We start from the raw sequence: 20,752 nt of genomic DNA on the forward strand, positions 1-20,752 counted from the left end.
GATGATTGAAAGATGAAGATACATGCTGTATTCCAGACAAATAAGGAAGTATGCTAGCATGCTACTTGTACACTTCTTTTGTTGGTTTTTGTTGTGGTCTTTTAGTTTGTTTCAAATTCACATCCTATTTCAGTAAGGAAAATGGTTCTCTGGATCCTCTCTAGTTGCAGACAGCCCTATATTCTTGCTGGTGAGATCAGTCCCTCTCAGGAAGAAGGCAGAGGTTGGAAGCATTGAAATGAAAGTATTTCATGTCTTGTTCTAGTCTTGCAGGACTGTGGCTTTATAGGAATTTATATGAGTGGAAGAAAATCTGCCGTACTGTACAGGCAGTCTGGCAGTAGTAGAGTTTGTGGCTATGTGCTCCATTGCCAGCAGTGCCTGTGCAAGGGTGATTACACCCAACTGTGGTCAGTGATCCATAAGGGTATTTGGCTATTGCAGCTCTGGGCCAGCAGAAGGGCTGGGAGTATTTACTCAGGGACACCAGAAGTTTCTAACATGGCCTTTAACAGGACAGCAGCAGGCTGAGTAGTGCTGTTCTGGAGTGAGGATTATTGCCGTGTGCAGCCTGATCTTTAGAAGTCAGCATTGGAGGTTGTGATGTGACCATGAAGCTTGTGAAGCCCTAATTTAGTAGAAGGACAGATGCTTGTCCACAGGAGTGCACAGTTTGTACTGCAGGTGGCAGAAAAAGCGAAGCTAAGTCTGGCAGCATGACGTTGTGTGTTGGACAGGTTTCCGTGATCTCTCAGTGATTGCTCAGATGGTGTCCTGCAAGCCTAATTTAATACACAAAATGGACGTTAAAGGCTCTGATTCAAACAGGGAAAAACAGCACAGCAGATGTGCTAGGCACATTCTCCATGTCTCTAGCTCTTGTAGAGGTGAGCACATCAGTGCTGTAGATTTTTTTCTTATTTTTTCCCCAGTTTTGGAGATCTCTAATGTTGGATCATAGTTCAGTAAATGATATGTGAGAGATTCAGCTTGAGTTTTCAGATGCAGTTCAGTCCCTGATTTGAAGCATCCCAAATAAACCATTTCATAATCACCTCGAGGGTGTCTTAGGTTTGCAAGTGGATTTGGCAGACAGCTTGCTGTAACTCCAAACTGCAGATGTTGTGCACTGGAGGGGACTACTGTTTCCATGCTGCTGCCATGGCAAGTGTCTGGTGCGTGGGAGCCTGTCTTCTTCAGCACACCACGCTGCTCTGCTCCTCCTTCATCTCTTTGCTATGTAGATTAAACAATTTTATCTTCTCCCCCCCCCCACCCTTCCCTATCCCTTCCTTTTTGATATTTCACAATATTTCACAGATGGTGATTAAAATAAAATGCTGAAGGGGGTTTAATTATTATCTAAAACTTCTGAGGATTTCTAAGTTTCTACAAATGGTTGGAGCCACTCTGCATTTGAAGCTTGGGAGGTTGTTGCTGTTCAGTTCTGCTGAGTCCCTTGCTGTGTTTAGCTTCAGTGCAGAGGCACGAGAGTAAGTGTTGGAGTGCAGGAGTGGAGCATCGCCTCACCAAGGCAAGGAGCCCACTCAGAGCACTAGCAGCACCTGGCTGTCAGCAGCATGTGGAGGCCTGAGCTCTGATGATCAGAGCTTGGGAGGTGCTGTGAGGATCTGCACCTTCCAGGAGATGTAGAGACAGTGTTGGTTTTTGTTTATTTCCTTTATGGCAGTGACAGGCCAAATTCTGCAATCGACTGTGTAGGCCCATGCTGATTGAGAGCAATGAAAACTGAGTTTGTGGGGACAGGGAGAGACAAAAGGGTGTAAATATTTTGGTTCCTCAGTCCCTTATAACTTCACATTCCTGTGCAGCCTAAAGAAGGAGGTATAAAAAGCCCATAAGCCTGGTCTGGGATGATGGGATATGTCCTTAAAAATACAACATTTTCTTTAAACTAGCGGCCAATCCTGATACTGATACTTTAAAGTTGTTTAGGAAAAGATAATTTCCTTGCACCTGTTTCAAAACTGACGCAAAATACTCTAAAGTACTGAAGAGGATCATGGCCTGATGCAGGAAAAAGATTCTTGGAGGATAATCATCATGACAGCCTTCTTTTATTCCGAGGAATACTAAAGATTACCAAAGGCTTGAGGGCTTTTACTTAACTTTGGGTTCAGAGCATCTCTTTTATATGAGTCCTATAGGACACCAAAAGGCAATATCATAACCTGAAAGAAATAGCCTCCTTAACCCGTGATAATGAAATAATTTAAAATTTTGGGATCTGGTGTCCTGCTAGGCCTTTAAAAACACCACCAGCTGGGCTGCATGCTGGTGTAGATTGTTGTTTAACTGCTGGAGTCTGTTCCTGTGTGAGAGAGCCTGTGTTTCAGTTCATCCTGTTCCTCAAAGGGAGTCCTGACAAGAAAAACCCCAAATGTGCAAGTATCATTTAGTGTACAGTGGTGTTGTCCACCAGAACAGTGTTGGAGTGGGTTTTTATTTGTACCAGCATGCACAGGTCTACACTTCTATTTTAGTATATAATCTTATAAATTAATTTTGGGAAGCGGGGAAATAATCTGTTGAAAAGCTGTGTCATAAACATGGAAGAATTGGTAGTGATCAAAGAATGTTTCCTTTGTGTTCATTTTTCTCTCCATAGATTTCTTCAAGTACATCCCATTCAGGGCCTTCTGATTTAACGAAACAGTGTGGAACATCAGCATTATTTCAGCTGGCAGAGGTAACACTAACATACTCATGACTAATTGCCCCAGGTGCAGTTGGGTGGAGAAGTTCAAGCTATTGATTGCCAAAGTCTGCAAGGCAGAAGAGTGATACAGTTATAATTGCACCACTGCTTATAGAACCATAAATTATCATGGCTCAGATGCCACAAGTCAAGATTTCCCCAGATTAGCCATCAATTTAGAGGTTTCTAAGAGTCTGCAGCTGAGAAGTACTATCAGTTCCTGGTGGCAAAGGGACTTGGTTGCAACTGAACTTGATTCAGTTTCTTAGTTTAGGCTTTGAGGTCTTAGGGCTTGGCTGAGGAACATAAATAGTTGAGAGAGAGGACTGGATGACTGTGTTATAAAATTCAGACATTGCCATTACAAATTCATGATAATGGTTATGAGCTGCTTTCATTTATTTTTGCTTTTCATGCCCATTTTATTTTGCATTTCTGCCCATTATGACCAGAACTAACAGGTCAATAACTTACATAGAAGTTCTGCTGTGGTACTCTCAGCAGATCTTCCTTCTGGGAGCAGTTAAAATCAATGGCACTTTATTGAAATTTTGCCTCTTTTTGTTTCTAAACAATTTTTTTAAGCTTTCCCAGTCTTGAAGATTGTTTAATTAGAAGTTTATTTGCTGACAAGACGGAATTCACTTCTTTTGTAGCCACATCTGTAGCTCTGTACTACTGGCTACTGCAGAAGAAGCAAATGTATAAAAGGAAAAAATCCATTGGCTATGCGATGTATGTTGAATTGACAAAATAGTCTTAGTCCAGGGAGCTCCATCTTAAAGATTGAACTTTATCTTTTGAGAATCACGGGCTGTGCTTAAGATTGCAGTGTAGTAAAAAAGTCACAGAACTACCTTTGTACCAAGTGCCCACATCAGCACAGTTGTGGAGTTCTCCTTTGCCTAGTCTAACCTGCTTCCCAATAGATCCTGTGTGTTGCCCAAGCTCTGGTGCTTTACACTGCTCAGCTCAGCTTGTCCTGAACCAGATCAGTAATTTCTACCTTGTGCAGGAAGAATTTTGGAAACCTGCTACAAAAACATCCCAATCATTGGTGTTATGTTCTTACATAAATTGGTATGAGAGACTTTTTTAGTTTGCAAGGAAGAAAAGCCTTGCCAATTTGAGAAATCTAAAATAGACCTAAAGAGAACCCATATGTCTCGGGGAGGTACATCCATACTGACCACATGGCCTGTGGGCTAAGCTGCAGGAACCTTCTGATGTCTGGTTCAAAGCAAGCCTCCTCCATCTGGTTTTGCTCCAGGTGACTGGTTGACATTTGTTCTAAAAACAAAACTGCACTGGGAATTCAGCTTGGGGGCTTTGAGAGAGGACAGCAAGAACAAAGCATGTCTTCCCAAGGGCTGTTGGTTGGTGCCGTGAAGGACTACCTTCTGTAGATGTGTCTGCATAGCTTACAGGTGATCCAAAACAGAGAGGATCTCCTAAGTCAGTGCTGCTGGAACATGGCAGTTTGAGGACCTTCTGACAGTTCTTTTTCTGAATATTGGTGTTCCTCAGATAGTATAAGGATTTTGGTTTCCATTAGAGTTATCTCCAGGAGGAGATAACCATGGCAACCACTGCTGCTTTGCAGTTTTTTGCAAAATAAGTCTGTGACATGAGAAGAAAGATTTGGAAGGCTTTTGCACTACCTTCCAAATAATTTCTTACATTCAAATAGAAGAAAATAACCTCAGGGAGATTCAGTAAACATTTTTCCCTTACTCCTTCAAGGCTATTTAGAAAATGGAGAAAGGAATTGTATTAGGGACATTTGAAAGTTGAAGGGGGAATGGATGTGAGATTCCAAGTAGATTGTGGCAGTAGTCAGAGATAACTCTGTTCTGTTGCATTTCAGATATTCTGAAAACCTGTCTAGCAGTGGATTTCCAGATGATATAAAGAGCTTTAAAGGAAACACCACTGAGATCAGTTGGGAGTCTTTTTTATTAGAGCAATGAACCTGCCAGCCTTATTCTAGCACTTAGCCCTCATCCCATTGCATCAGTTTCAGCATGTCTTCAGCCTGTTTTTCAGTACTGTCCTGTAGCACAGTTTGCTTTCCTAAACTAAAATGCCAGAGAGATTCCCTGTTAAATGCTCCTGTTAGTATAAGTAATGTTAACAGTTGATGTTTGTTTCATGGGACTGTTTTAAAACTTATTTTAGATGTGCCTTGCTTCAGAAGGAGTAAAAGTGAAAGAACCTGGGAAAACAAAAGTGGAAGCACTGGAAGATGAGGAAGGGGAAGTTTCAGAGGACATGGAAGTAGAACTGGAGAAAACAACAGTAAAAGACTCCAGTAATAGAAAAGTAGAACAATCAGAGACAGAAAAATTGCAGAACCCAGATGAAACAAAAGCTGAGGAATCAGAAACTGCAAAATGCAGAGATTTTACTAGTCTTGCAATGGAAAACAGTCCTTTTGAGAGAAAGGATAACACAAAGGATCACATGTGCCGTTCTCCAGAGCTTTTCATGAGTGACATGGCTATCCTTGGGCTAAAGCCAGAAAAGATAAAGAAGAAAAAGAAAAAAAATAAGTTGGACCGGCACACAAATGAAAAATGCACCCCCAAAAAGTCTTGTAAAAAGAGGCAATCCTCTGAGTCGGACATTGAAAGTGTCATGTACACAATTGAAGCTGTGGCCAAGGGGGACTGGGGTGCTGAGAGACTTGCAGATACTCCCCGCAAAAAAAACCGCCCTGTCTCAAATGTGAAGGGAAGCATGTTGGATACAAAATCACCAAAGAAAAAAGTGAAATCAAAAGAAAAGAAAACATCAAAGGAGAAACCAATGGAGACCACCAAAGAATCCAAGCCTCCCGATTTCCTTAGTATTGAAGCCAGCAAGGAAGTACCATGTGAGGCTCCTGATAACATTAAAGTGGAACCACTGACCCCAGCAGAGGAAGTGGTACCCCAAAGCTTACCAGAACAGATCAAAACTGAGGACAGTGACTGTGTTAAAAAGATAGAAACGTGTGGCTCCAGGAAATCGGAGAGATCTTGCAAAGGTGCTCTTTATAAAACTCTGGTGTCAGAGGGCATGCTCACATCTCTGCGCGCTAATGTGGACAGAGGTGGGTGGCTTTGAGTGTTTTGTTTACAGCATGAACTGCAAAAGCCTGCCTGGAGTGGGAGGAAAAACAAAAATTCATATTTAAGCTGGAGTTTGAGCAGTGTGCAGTGGGAATATTGTGTCTGGCCACCTGAGATGCTAGGGACAGGTGGAGTGGCTGGGCTCCCTGTTCCAGGGCAGGTCTTTTGAAGTCCTGCAATCTGTGTTCCTGCTTACCTCACAGATTCCTAACTGCTGTATTTTCGTCTTTGAGTTTTAAGTTCTTGGCTGAAGGCTTTGTTGTTTAATTTGTCAGCCTGCTGGTAGATGTGTGCAGGACTTGTGATGTATGTAACCCTGAACCATTACCTTGTTTCTATATAAACAACTCCTGTGGTTGTGAGCATAGTTCTCAATCCTGCAAGAAGCAAATGTGTTCTGGTTTTGCTTTGGTTGTTAGATTTGCTGTAGGCAGTAAGTGAGAACCCTTTATCCTGTGGAAGGACAAATTTGAGATAATATCTGGAAGCTTTCAGTGAAATGTCTGGAAGTGTGTTTTTCCAACTGGTAGATTTATATGTGTAATTAGAAGAGTCAGAAAAGAAAAAAGTAGTTTGTAATTTAGAGAAGCTTATTACTGTCTATCTCTTCATCTCTTTCTTCTTTATACCTTAAGAGATCCTGACTTCTGAGATAGTCTAGGAAAAGACAGGAGAGGGGACGCAGAATAGTTGTCAATATCATCATTGCCCACTTTAAAATGAAAAATGTTTTGTGACTGCCTTAGAGAAGGTCAGGCTTCATACGTTGCTGTACTGCCTGGGTACACAAGTTTCTTTTGCGTTTACTTTGTTTTGGAACATTTTTCTTAAGATGAGAAACAATTGTCTGCCTTCATCACAGGAAAAAGAAGCTCAGGAAAAGGTAACTCCTCAGATCATGAAGGATGCTGGAATGAAGAAATCTGGGCCTTTTCCCCAAGTGGGACAAGTGGGAACAAAAAACTGAAAAAGACTAAGCCAAAGGAAGAGTTTGTTTTTGGGTAAGTTGTGGCTTAACACTGATGTTTTAGTTAGGTCAGCCTAATAATTTAAGAGTGAGTCCTCCTCACTGCAGCTGAGTGACCTGCATCTAACACACAAATAATCACAATTCCAAAAAGGAAAAACCCTGTGGAACTGAGTCATGCTCTAAATACCTGTCGTTTATATAGTAGAGTAATTCCTTTGAGATCTTTCCTGGTTTACACCACTGTAAGTGAATTTGAATGGTGTTACTTGCTCAGTTCTAAAGAAACCACACAATATTTACCTGCTCAAAAAGTAGTGAAGAGGGTTACTTAGAATTTCAGAGTACTTTGCAAGCACTCTTTAAAGTTCTATGTAGGTGTTCAATCATCATAAACCAGATTAGACTAGAAAGAATAGATCTCTATGCCCACTTGGAGAGATTGCTTACAAAGGAATAGTAAACAATGCTCTTATATTGGCAAATAATTATGATAAATAATGTCAATTTTCTGTTGTAGAGAAAAGGTATTTAAACTGTTTATGTCCACCATGATGAAATTAAATATATCTTAGAAACAATTAATGAGTATAGATGCATGAAAATTTAGCAAGGCTGCACAGAATTACTTTTCTAGTATACAAGTAATGATTTTTGTCAGAGTATTACAGATTTATTTAGTTGCAGGGGTAGTAGTTAAATCTGGGTTGCCATTCATGCTTGCAAATTCTTGCAGATGAGAAAATGCATTTAAAAGAGGAGGTTTTCCATGTTTCATGCTTAAAATTATAATATGTTTGGTTTTGCAGGTTTGCAGTACCCTTTTCACAACCTAGTTTATGTGACATCTAATTGCAGTTCACTTTCAGCAAAGATATTAAATCAGTGGGAATCCCCAAGTCTTGTTTATTGGAATAGTCAAGAAAAATTAGTTAAGAAAAAATGGAACACTTTGTATTTTTAGAGCTTTGTATAAGTTTTGGAAATATTTTCAGTTGAAAGATTGAAAAATTTTCCCACATAATGGTGGGAAAGCTCATCACATCTTGTAGCATAAAAAAAGTAGTTGTAAATTATTTATTCAAAGAGTACCGAGGAAAATTGTCTAAATCATTAATTCAACACTACCCTCATTCACTGGATGGATGAGAAAATACGTGTTTTCCAATCTCTCATTGCATCATTAATGAATATTATTTAGGGAACTCTGTAAAGGCAAAATTAAGAATTTGTGAAGCCAAAGTGCTGGAGAAGGTATCCTGTATCCCTTTTCATTGCATTACTCGATCTTCTGGCAACTTGAAGAGCTGGTTTTACCTCTGCCTGCTCCACTTAACTCTCTCTGCTCCCTTCAGCATCACATTTCAGCCTCATTTTGTACATGCATTGGTGAAAGGGTCCTCACCCCTTCAGAATGACATAATTTTCATAATTTTCCCTGTGTCCTACCTTCCCCATCATTAGCTTCCCATATTTCCCTGATGGTCTGGGTCAGATGTGCTTTCTCCACACCTTTGCCAAGCATACCTGCCTGTATCTCCTGGCAGAACTAGGCTGTGCAGGGTGAACACCTCAGCTCAGCTACACATGTCAAACCAGGCTTCTGAGAGGCTCTTAAAATTCATGATGGTGTGGATTATTTTTTATTTCCTTAAATAAATTTATTTCCTTAAATAATTAATCGCTAACATAGAGACAGCAGCACTCTGCATTGCCTGCCTGCATGTCACACAAGTTATAAATTACTAGCAAGGATGGCAGCTCATCCACTGTCAAATGAGGTTTGGCCTTCCCAATTAGAGCTGCAGCCCCTCATGCCCTCAGGGCAGGAGCTGAGGCAGGTGGGAACGGACGGGGGGGGGAGAGGAGCTGAGTCAGAGCAGAAAATCAGATGGTTTTGTGGTTGTCAGGGAACATCCGTGTGGAAGAGAAAAAGGTAGCAGTACCAAGCGCTACTGATGTAAGAGACCTTTGTGATTTAAAACCAAAATAAAACACGTGTACACAAACAAACAAATCCCACCATGCACCTGGTCTGCAAAGAGCCAAGGCTGTATTTTAAGATGGAAAGTTGCTTCCTGAGAGAAGTAATAATTACAGAGAAAAAATGAAGTATCTTCATGTGTACCAAAACTTTCAGAATGCAATTTGTTTCAAGTGCTGCTTCAGAAAGCACAGAGAAGTACCGTGTTTCTTGTGATACTTCAAGTTTATAAAGAGCCATCCTTCCAACAGTCGTGCCAACTTCTGTCAAGATGAGGTTTTTCATAGCGAGGAGAATTAAAAACAAGTGGAAGATGTCATTGTTCCTCTGTCATTGACAGTGCTATTTATAACCTGCCTGTGTGCTTGCCTTTTACTAAAACACAATTTCTACTTCTGCCTGGCTGCAAAAACTTGCAGGAACAGAGTGCTTATGCAAGCCAGTGTAGTCGGTATAGCTGGAAATGCTGTGCCATCCTCTTTTGAGGGCTTTGTTTTGTTCTGGCTGTTAGGAACAGTCATACCTTGTCTGTGGATTTCTTGAGTTGTAGTTAATCTGCTGACAGTCATTCAGGTTAGGCTGCAGTATGAGGTGTTGTTGGCTTTCATGAAAGCATAAGCTAGTAGCATTTTTCATCTCACAACAAGTGAAATACAAGGGGAGAAGATCTAATCACCCAGAACAAATACAAAACTAATTCCAATCCCAATGCTTCATGTTTCAGAAGATTGATTAGTTTGACATTCTTCTTCTGGTTTGAAATGCTGTTTTCATTCTGGTGTAAGAACTTTTATGTGAAGCTATTTCATTGGTTTATTTATTGGTTTTGCTATCTTTGTTCATTCCCCTCACAGAACAGACAAATCTCTTGTACAAATCTGTGCAGCAAACAGAGCTAAATGTCACCAGTATGACATTGATTGTTTTTTTTCTAATTTTAACATATGCTACTAAGGTAATCAATTTGCACTGTTACAAATGCAGAAGCAGAAATGTACATTCTCATTCCAAAGCTGGATTAATATATACTGGTTTGGTGTTTACAGTGTGTAAATTTACCTGATTTTCCCCTCTCTCTGTGTAGAAAGGTGTGTGTGTATACACAGACATGCTCTTAAACAATATATTTTTTTCTCCAGAAAGAGTTACATTTAATTTGAATGGTTTTGTTTCCCATTTAGCTTAGCAAAATTGGAAGAAGAATTTGCAAAGAAATTCAACAGCCTTCCTCAATACAGTCCTATTACCTTTGACAGGAAAAATTCATCTGTTTCGAGGAAAAAGCGAAAGATTGGAAGCGGCTCATGTGAACTACCAAAATCCAACAAAGGTAAGTTGCCAAGTGCAGGAAGTTCTTAAACAATGGCAGTACTGTAAAAAGCTCAGGAATTTATACATTCTTACTTCACTCTTACCTGTGGAAAGTCTGAAGTCAAAGAATTACCTAGCACTGAAGTTAGTTGGTTCTCATCTGGTTTAGTTTTCAGGCTGATTGTTTTCAATCTTGATTCCTGGTTTTCATGATAAGCAGAACTGGGTAGAGTTTGTACATTAAATGTATTTCTTGTAGCAAGAAAGGTTTTCAAAAACATGCGTATTTGTGAGGTAAGTGAATTTGACAAGTTTTACCAGGAGAAAATGAGGGGAAAAGGGCATATGATCAAAGGTTACATTTTCTAAGCTTAGTTTTAATTTCACTGTCATTTTAGTGTCTGTAAATTAAAACATAAGATATCAGAGATGCTTGAATGAAACATCTGGAATTTTTCTTCTATCAAGATTATAGTTCTGTCATAAGTTTTGAGCAAAAATGTCCTGATGTGATTAAAAAAAAGTTAGAGGACATGAAAACCAATTCCATACCCAGGTCCATTACCATACCATACTCAGCTCCATTGCTGAGGCTCATGGAGGGAGAAACTCATTACACACTTGGCTATTTTTTTAATACAGGAAACTCGTGACACAGAGGTGGTAGAGAAGTGACAATGTGGTAGGGTAAAACTACTTTTATACTGTGGCAGAAATACTGATGCAAGTATACAGTATAGAAGCATCACAAAATGAAGGAATTATATACCAGTAATTCCACAAGACAAAAGGATGCTCAAAAGGATCCTCATCAGGCACAGTTTGCAATGTGAAGTTGGTTTTCTTTTCTGCAACAATGGTAGCTCCACTGAGTGACAGGTTTTAAGATCTAATACGGCTGTTTTAGCCAGGTGACCCTGGATTAGATCTGTGCCTTTTGAATGCTTCACAAATAATCACATTACAGTGTGCAGGATTGAACAGCTGTTCTTTTCTAGTGCATGCCAGTTTTGGTATTGATTTTTGTAATTAGATGTGGAACAGCCACTTTGCAAAATTAGACTTGTGCTAATACCAAGCTAGATCTGACTTCAGCTGCCTTTAAATTTGTTTTATGGTATGTATTTGACAGAACTTCTTAAATGAGCATGAATTAATTACTTTACAGCATGGTAACACACTGGTAATTAAGCAACATCTGTTGGGAAGAAAACCTCCTCAACTACAGTGATCTAGCAATTGAAGTTGTAGTAGCAGCTCACTGGATTTCTCACTACAGTATTTACCTGTTCAGGTGTCTGTATATTTAAAAATTCTGCAGGTCCTGTGTTGTTTGGGAATGGTGAGCTAGAATTCTGCCTCAAGCCAGGTAGCCAGAACTGCATTCTGCTTTTGGGTAGGCTCATACTCAAAGGAGAGTTTAGTTTTTATCTTTGTTAGCATCGCTTAAAGAGCTTTGGAATATGTTCGGCTTTGTCTCAAGGGAAGGTCAAAAACATAACTGCAGGCTGGTTACAAGCCTGATATGAGTAGCTTTGGCACAGCCCTGCAGAGACAGTCATGGAGCATTTGCCTCTGGCTGACAATAAGGGCTCTTTAAATTAAGCCAGCTGACTTTGCACTGAGCAGATGGTAAACAATCACATGAACTTTTCCACCAACTGAGCTGTGGGGTTGCAACAAGCAGCCCCAGGGCAGGAATATTGGATAGTAACACTGCTCCTTCTGTAGTGAACATCTAACCACAGCCCCAAACTTAAATCCAGACAGAGCTAGTGATACCTGCTCCTAATTCCAGTGAATGTTGAATTCACACACTTAAGCTGGGCAAGCTGATGGTTTTGTGGCGGTCATTCCAACTCCCTGAAAAGCAAGATTCAGTCAGTTCTCAAGAGGTAGTTGAAAAACTTTCCAGCAAACCATTTTTCTTCTGAAAAAGAGGGATTGCTAAAAAGTAAATATTTGATGGCAGTAGGTCAATTTTAAATGTGTTTTATTTTCTTAGGATGTGAGTTTTGGATTTGAAGTTATCTGACCTAAAAGTGAATATAGGCGAGCTTACTAGCTTAGTAAGTTAGGTTTGTTCCTGTTGAGTCAAACATTTATTAAGCTGAATCCTCAATTTAATTTGTGATTTACTGACAGTCTATTGAGCCTCATTGTGCTGTTGTCTGGTGAAGTGTGATGAATATAAAGACTCTTAGAGAATCCTGGTCTCCATAAGTATAGCACAAGCAGATCTGTGTGCTAGGCTACTACAAGTACTGCAGGAAGTGAAACTGGCATATCATGCAAAATAATAGAGCTTGGTTTAGTGTGGTTATGGGTCTTTGAATTGTCCTGCTTTTTTACACCATTAGAATTAAACAAAAGTAGCATTTTTATGCAATGAACATGAACCATGAAGGGTCAATATAATCTTGTGAGTGTGACTGTGTGTGGATGTGGGAGACCTTAGCTTCGCACTGCCCTGCATTACTGTGTTGTCCGGAGCTGTTTCTGCTGTGAGGCTTTACCCTGGGTGTGTCTCTGCCAGGTAATTAGAAGAGTTGATCAGCAAAAATAGTGTCTACAAGTGTTTTCAGCCTCTGGATGTTTCCAAATAACAGATAAAAATCAGTAGGGATATGTTTAAGTAAACACTCCTTGAGATGATATGCTGCTTTTTCTGAAGGAGTGTGTGCAGGATCATAAACTATCTACTCATTTTCAGTCAGCACAGGTAACTACTTAATTTTTTGAAGTCTACGGTGCCTACTGAACATGTAAAATTTAGAAAATATGTTGGAGTGCTGCACTATAAGCCTTCCTCAGGATGTTGGGTGAATAAAAACAGAGAAATGTTTTTGTTTGTGGGGTTTGGGGTGTTTCTCTGCACCCCACCCCCAAATGTTAACTGCTTTAACTTTTATTTTGTGCTGGATTGATTCTCTATCAAATGTCATTAGCCTATACCTACAACAGGCACGATCTGCTACCTAACCACACAGCCAGATTTGTCAGGATGTTTTCCTGCTCTGGAAAATCAGTAGGGCAGTGCCCACTGACTACTGCTGTTGTGCTTGTCATTTCCAGTCCACACTTCATCCAGTTCTTTCGCATAAAAACACCTGAGGAACCCTGTAACCTGAAAGCTGTTTCACATCCATATGTATAAAGGAAAATTTGAACCTTCTCTTGAATGAGAGGCACTTTTTTTCCCCAGAGTTTCCAAATTGTCTAAATTCTGCTCCCACTGGGCAGAATTCAGATTGGGGGGTCTTTCTTCAATGGGAATAGGACTGAACAAGCTATAAAGCTTTGTTAAAATCCACATCAAGCGTTCTGAACTGGGAATGTGCACACACAATAACAATGCCACAAAATGGCTGAAGAATACAGCTATACTGAATCTGTGCAGATGGCCTGCTCCGACATTTACTGGGGCTGTGACTGTTTCCTTTTTTTTTTCCTTCTTTCCAATGGCATATGTGCCAAAACATCCCACCATGCAGAAGTCAGCTGTCTGCAGTGAGTCACTAATATGCTTGTATGCAAAAGTGAGCAACAGGCAGAGTCATTATTTCTGCTTTGTACTTTGAAGAAATGCTCACTTATACACTACGCATTGCACTAAAGCTTTCATTTTGGGAAGGCAAAGAGGGGAATGCACAGTGTGCTTTTATTTGAGGAAGAGATTGTCTACTTTTTTTTTTTTTTTTTGGCTTTTTTGTCTGTGGCCTCTAGGACTAGAAATAAAACATCAGCTTAAAACGGATGCTGCTTTGTGGCATTCCTCTTGATCGTAGCTCTGGGGTTTTTTTGGCTTGGTTCAAAGCATTCAGATGCTTGGAGATTTTGTGCTGTAATGTTCCAAGGATCATGACCTAAAAATACAGTGCCTTCCTCTGAGAGATGCAGAAATGCACAAACTGTTTGTCCTGATTTTGTTAGGATCTTATTGAAACATTCTCTATTTGATCAGATCCGTTAAAACAGGGAACGTTATGAGAGCAAAGGGGGCCTATGCCCAGAAATTTGGAGGAAGTGCAGTTATGGTTCATTTTCTTGCCTGCTGCTTCCCCAGGCAGCTGCCACTGGCCATATCAAGTATTCCCAGGAAGAGTCCCCACTGCCCTCAGTGAGCTCTATAGACAAGCCAGGGATTAAATCCTGTGGCAGTTTCTGAAGTGCTAGGGAGAGGAATAACCGTATAGAACATTTCCAACAGAGCAAGATTAGTAGATGGCTGTACCACAATGTCAAGTAAACTAAAATGAAAAGGGTTTTTTCAGCTTTCTGTAGCAAGGCACATCTAGGGTCCATTGCCTAACAGCAAGACTTTCAGGTTAGTTTTTTCAGTCATGGGTTTTCTCTGGATTGAATGTTCACAAGTGGCATTTGTTCAAAGTCTTGGAATACTTGCCTGTTGTCCCCATGAAGCAGGTGTGGCCCAGCCAGGCATTCTGTCAACTCCAGCACGGTGGCTGTTAAGGCAGAGGGTGTGGATGAAGTTTCTTGTGGAGTCAGATTTACATTGTTAAGTCCAAGTATGAACTGTTGACTTTTTTAGCTATTAGCCAGTCTTTTCTTTCAATGCATTTCTGGCCAAAGGGTATACTAAGTGTCACTGGGCACTGTCACTGGGCAGGAGCTCACACGAGCTAAAAGGGAAGGAAATAGAAGGTTTCCTTACTGAAGGGCAGATTTTTCTTTTGGCTCTACTAAATTCCTTCAATTTTCCATATAAGAAAATGGCATTTTGCAGATACAGGCTGATGACAAAGGTGCCTTTGATGTGGGGAAAAAAAGAGATGAAAGACACAGGTTTCCCCCTGTGTGCAGTGCTTGTCATCTGAGTTTTTCATCTCAGTTATTCTGCTTGGAGTTGCTGACACTGGCTCACTGTCTGTCATAGTGATTGAAGTGGTTTGTATTGTGCAGGTTGAGCTGTAGAAATTGAGACATGGGTGATATGTTACGTATTGCTTCTTCCAAGCACCTGAAAAAAATCACAAATCAGCTAAGTAAAGAATAATAATAACAGAAATGTCACAAGAATCATGTAGCTACGTACCTCTGTCTTCTTGTGGAACTGGTGGAAAGACTTGTTTCTGTTGATGTGGATGAAGTATCTGAGCTTGGTATCAAGAAAAGCTTAGTCCTTTCGCTTGGGCTTTTGCTCAAGCTCTCCGAGCTTTTTCATTCCTTGATTTACATTTTTGTTGCTCTGACAGTAGACTAGTCCTCTATGATACTTAGGAAACTGTTGTAAAATTTGCAGAGCAACACTTCAGTAAGTTTGAGTGAATATAGCCTCTTCTATTGTACTCTCAAGTGTTTCCTATACAGATTCTAGTAAAGCTGTTCACATTCAAGGTGATGTTGCCCAAGATGATCTCTTGCTTGACTTTATTCGGTTTGTTGTTTGGCTTCTAGATTTTTGGAAGCTTATTAATTTTTCTCCCAAGTTTTGATTTCTTCCATATTGAGAAAGAAGTAGCAGTGAGCCACAAATTCAACAGGGGCAAGATGCTAAAGTTTCTATGCCTGCCTCTGTCTGGATTTTAGCTTTCTCTCAGTAATTTTCAGTATTGATTAATGTTCTGGTTTGAAAGCAAAACCAGTGAGAGACTCTAAATCGGAAATACAATTTATTAGGAAAAAGGAAAAGGAAAACCATAATACATGCAATAATAGAAAAGAAAAAAACCACTGACAAAGTCAGAATAGAACCTGACACCCTGTTGTTCAGGTGTTGGTAGCAGTCCAGTTGGATTGGTGGCTGCAGTCCTCCTGGAGTGGCAGATGTGGTTCTTTTGGAGCAGTGATCCTGTAGAAAGGATGTAGTCTTCCTCTGAAGATCCGGTGGAAAAGACAGCTGTTCCTCTGGGAATCCAGTGGACTGACTGCTCTGTCCCAAACCCCAGATTATATCCAGGTGGGGATGCTTAGCTCCTCCTCCTGGGTAGAGCATCTCACAATAGGCTGAAATCGTTCTGAGTCATGTGGTGGGTCCATTAAACAGAAATGGATCCTGGAGGGAGTTATCTCTGAGTCATGTGGAAAGGCATTGATGGGCCCATTAACAGGAGATAAGGAAAAACAATTCTCCTCCTGATTTCAACAGCTTTTGGGGATTGGAAGAGAATACATCTTTATATTGTAACCTAGGACAATGAGACAGCCTAGTGTCTGTGAATGGCTTTCACTTCATAGGACTAAATACTTCTTCCATGTGCTACACACTTTACTCTTTTTTTTTTCTTTGCATATGGAGTCTGAGATGGTGAATTGCAGATGTATAAGTAGATTTACCCTGATTGCACATTTCCTGTATGGTTGCAGTTGTGTCCCAGTAGCCAGTGTTTGTGTCTGGTTACTTTTAAGGATGAGGAGGTGTGGAAAAGGCCAGTATTTGTGGTGGGTAGAATCTTGTTACAGGTGAGCTAGAGATGGGAAGGACACTTGCTTGTTAGGCTATAAATCATGTCACGTGCATAGCATCTCATTTCTGTTTGGGCTGGTCTGTTCTGAACTAGTCTGAAGAATTGTTTGTCCACTGTGTCTTTAGAAATAAGATTTTGAAGTTCAGTTTCTGTAAACTCCCTAAAATTTGCTTTGCATTGTGGAGATTATGCATCTCTTATGCCTGTGTTGCTGTTATATCTGGCTGCTCCCCTAATGAGGCAAAGGCTAACTTCTTGATGACATCTGATAGTGCCATATTTCGTTGTCCAATGTCACACAAGATGTCTTCTGACTGCTCCTAGTAAAGACTCCATGAACAAAGTAGGAATGATACCATGAGCTGGACTTAACCTCACCTTCCTCCTCTGGAGGTTTTAACTTTTGGACTTTATGTATCTCATTTCTGGTCACCAGAAAGGCAGTTGTAGCTCTTGCATCCTGTGGTGGGTTGGTCCTGACTGGTAAGTATGTTTCCACTCTGTTGCTCCCTCCTACAGTGGGACATAGAAGATAATAGGAAGAGCAAAAACAAGGAAAAATACTTCCTGGGTGTAGTTTTGCAAAACTCTTATGCTGGATCAAGAAGAAGACAGTTTCATAAGTTGGAGGGAGGAAACAAGTAATGCCAAAGCCAGCACTCACTACTAGCAAACTGATGTCCAGCCAGTACCTGAGCAATGGACAACTTTAAAAAAGACTTTCCCTAACACAGTTTTGTGCTGAGTGTGGTGCAAAATGCGTCTTGGCCCATGTGGGTCAGCTGTCCCAACTGTGTCCCCTCCCAGCCTCTTGAGCACCCTCAGCCTGCTTCCTGGGGTGCCAGAATGAGAGAAATCATGATGATCTGTAAACACTGCTCAGCAGTAACTAAACCATGCGTGTGTTTCCAGTGCTGTTAAGTTTACTCCCTGCCAGCCAAGCCCACTATACGTGCAAAAGAGAGTAAATATTTAGGTAAGCGAGAAAACCCCCGTTTTATTGTATGGCTAGGCTTTCCTAAGGGTTTCATTCCCCAAAATGCATTGTATGCACTTAAACATGGGGAGGTGGTGGATTGAACTACAGCTTGCTGAAAGCCTCCACAGTCCCTCCAGGCAGAAGGTCAGGTTTTGTGTTTCCCTGTCAAATGGCAACTTGTATTATAGGAAGGGGAGGTTGTGCAGTACGTAGTGTGACTGTTGTACTCTTTTTCAAGCTTCTGATTAAAAGTATGTATTATTAATGTTGTCTGTAGGTTCATTCCAGTCTCAGAAAAAGAACTTATTCCACAAAATTGTCAGCAAATTTAAGCACAGAAAGAAGCTTAATGTTCCGGACACAGGTACTGGTGCATTGCTTAATTAAGGTTTTCAGCTTCCTTCTTTCTCAATTCAGTCTTGGGGAAATGCTTCTAGGCAGAGACACCTCAGCTATCTAGTCTTTGACTGCTTTGGTTCCTTATTTTCCCTGTCTTCTGTGATTCCATTGCCTTCTGGCTCCAGCTAATATTACTTTACTCCAGTATGATGCTGTTTTGTTTTTATTTGGCATTTCCCTTTAATTACAGTTTCCCTGTTCCAGATGCCATGCAGCAGAGCTGACAAAGCAAGGGCAGTTCTGCAGTAGGCCCTGAAAACTTTTATTTTCTACAGCTCACAGCTCTGTAGTCCTTAGGTTGCTCTTCTCTGCATTCTTCTGTATCAGTGACCATATTATTTTGCCAGAGCATTTTTGCATGTCCCTATCTACTATTCCTGTGATTTCTTGCTGTCTGGAACTTTGCAGACTGCAGCTGGTCAAGGTGCAAGAGCCTGGTCAGGATGTAAGGCGCTTGTTTCTGCCCCAGATCTCAGAAATACCAGCATCCAACCCTGCCTCTGTAGAAATCTTAAACCAGCTTTCTGTTTGCTTCATACTGAAAATACCTTCTGCAGTTTTTTAAGTTATGTTCTGGACTTTGTCTGCCCACTATCTCTAAAATATTTTTCTTGTTACAGTATCATAATCCTGCACACTATGAACTCACAACTCTTGAGAGGCATTTTTGAGTGTACAGTATGTACAGGATTATAGCTTAGCCTGCTTCCCTAGGCGCTTTTTCTTTTATCATCATGTTGCCCACACTATTAAAGTCATGCCCAGTCTGTTCCTCTGTTCCACAGTGGTGTTCTCTCCTGCATTGTTCCTGTAATGTAGGAAAAACCTCTCTAGTTCTGCTTACTTAACTCCATTAATTTTGTTTGGTTTCTTCCCCACCCATGTTCATCTCTAAGATAATAAAATTGCTGTTCCCATCTGCAGTTTCCCCAGCTACCTTAATGGTTAATATCTTTTCCTAATACTTGGCCATGTAATTTCCTCTCCTTTCCTGGTGCTGTGTTTTCTGTCATCTTTGTTGCACATATGCTATTTTCCCACATAGGCTCTGCCTGCTCTTCTGCATTCCATAGTACAAATAATTGGAAATTACTTGCTCTGTCTTGTTGTATTTGTACAACGAATATGTTGTGGCAGTTGCTTATGAGAAGTAACTATCTTGCTTCCATGTTGGTGTAAAAAAGGCATCACACATTTGCATAATTTTTATTTGGCATCATTCACATTTTGTTCCTGAATTATTAATAGACAAATTATGGAGAAATAAATTATTAAGAAAAATGAGTGTTTAAATTCTCCTAATGGTAAAGAAACAGGAAGCATTTACTAGATGATAAAGAGTAAAAAATATAAATTCCTTAAAATTTGCAGATAAAAATGTGAGTAAACAAAATGTCAAACCCTGTATTTGTTTAAAAGAAGCCAGCCTGTTTTGATACAAAGTGAAGTGTGCACTATGATCAAAGATTCAACCCTGGCAAGTGTTGAGTACCCTGGCCTCATTCCAGCACAGCACAGAGGCATGTCCTTGGAAGTTAAGCATGTGAATAATGTCATAGTTTCTAAACATTAAAGATGTGTCTGTGCATTTGCTGCGGCAGAGCCAGCTTGCTAAGTTCCTCCCAAGACTAAAGCAAAGACATGAACTTGGGAGCCTTACACAGCTCACATATAATCATCAGAGGAAAGGATGTCTGTATATTGATGGGGAACTGCACTTTCCCCTGAATTACAGAGGGGAGAAAATTTGGAGTCTTGCCTACTCTGAAATGTACTGTTAGTGACTGAAACCAAAATGTTGATCAGCAAAGGGCGGTATGGGCATGGCCTCAGCAAATGCTGGACAGCCTCTCCCTCATATGCTGCCTACAGATCTTCATCCTCTATCCAGGAGTTCCTAGACAACAGGCCCTAACTATGTGGCTGAGCTGTCTCATATTCTGCAACATTCAATATGGGAATCCCAGAATCTTCATTTCAATTCAGATAATATTTATTTTAACATTTTGTGAATCAAACAATAAATGAAAACTTCCACTCCGTTCTGTGGTTAGTCTGTACTTGTGGTGTGTCAAGTCTAACTAATGAGCGGTTTTGGTTTTTATGAAGTTAATTTTGCAGAAAGAAGGAGCTTGAATATTTGTATAGCTGCAGAGGAGACACTTGGAAGGATTGCTGTCAGCAGAGGTCATGCTGGCTTCATGTTTTTTCATCTTGAAAAGTGTGTGTGCCTGTGTGCATCTGTTAGGAATGAAGGAAAGTAAGTGCAGTAGAGGCAGATTTAATGTGATTGTTCTGTGTTGTCCGTGTGTCTCTGGTATGAAAATCTGAGTGAATTTTGACTACACTGTACACAGCAGCACCAGTGCACGTCACCATATTAAGAGTTTGCAGCTGTTCATAGAGCAAGGTACAGCCCAGTTAAACCCCAGTGAAATGCTACAGAGAGCACAGAGTAATGCAGTTTAATATGTCAATAGATACATCTCCTCCTTAGGAAGGCTGACAGAAGCACAGCTGGACCCATGCCTGTTTGGGAAAGTTAACACTCATCTGGGAGTTTTATTTTTCTGCCACACCAGAAGGGCTTTCTGATGGGATGCAGTACTTGAAGTGACAAGTCACAGTGATTGCATCTTTGCAGGTACACTTAGTGAGCTGTGCTGAGGCTCTTGCATAGTCTGTGCAGCAGCCAGCTATAACATGGGCCTGGGCACAGGAAGAGGAGAAGAGAGGATGAACACGTGCACTGGTCTCAGCACCGGCTCACACATGAAGCAGCCCTGTCGCTGTGCCTGCTCCTACAGCAGCTCTCCCACACACATCAGAGCCCTGTTTTGTGGCACTTGCAC

The 20,752-nt window shown here is 40.7% G+C and overlaps 1 protein-coding gene across 12 annotated transcripts in view; it reads left to right on the top strand.

Annotated features, from left to right (window-relative positions):
• The window catches only part of BBX (BBX high mobility group box domain containing), a 140,647-nt gene that overhangs the window by 103,962 nt on the left and 15,933 nt on the right, over positions 1–20,752 (top strand). For 7 of the 12 annotated variants that reach the window (XR_009417941.1, XM_059466956.1, XM_059466962.1 and 4 more), the window contains 5 exons: positions 2,630–2,710; positions 4,898–5,813; positions 6,695–6,833; positions 9,965–10,113; positions 17,779–17,865. Coding sequence is in view for 11 of the 12 variants with exons in the window: in XM_059466956.1 (XP_059322939.1) it covers positions 2,630–2,710; positions 4,898–5,813; positions 6,695–6,833; positions 9,965–10,113; positions 17,779–17,865 (1,372 nt within the window). In the remaining variant the exon portion in view is untranslated. Of the gene's footprint in view, positions 1–2,629; positions 2,711–4,897; positions 5,814–6,694; positions 6,834–9,964; positions 10,114–17,778; positions 17,866–18,520; positions 18,746–20,752 lie in introns of those variants that run through there. The other 5 variants (XM_059466967.1, XM_059466966.1, XM_059466961.1 and 2 more) reach the window with 5 other exon arrangements.

Source organism: Ammospiza nelsoni, chromosome 2 (genome assembly GCF_027579445.1).
Source record: "Ammospiza nelsoni isolate bAmmNel1 chromosome 2, bAmmNel1.pri, whole genome shotgun sequence".
In the NCBI taxonomy this organism is placed as follows: domain Eukaryota; kingdom Metazoa; phylum Chordata; class Aves; order Passeriformes; family Passerellidae; genus Ammospiza; species Ammospiza nelsoni.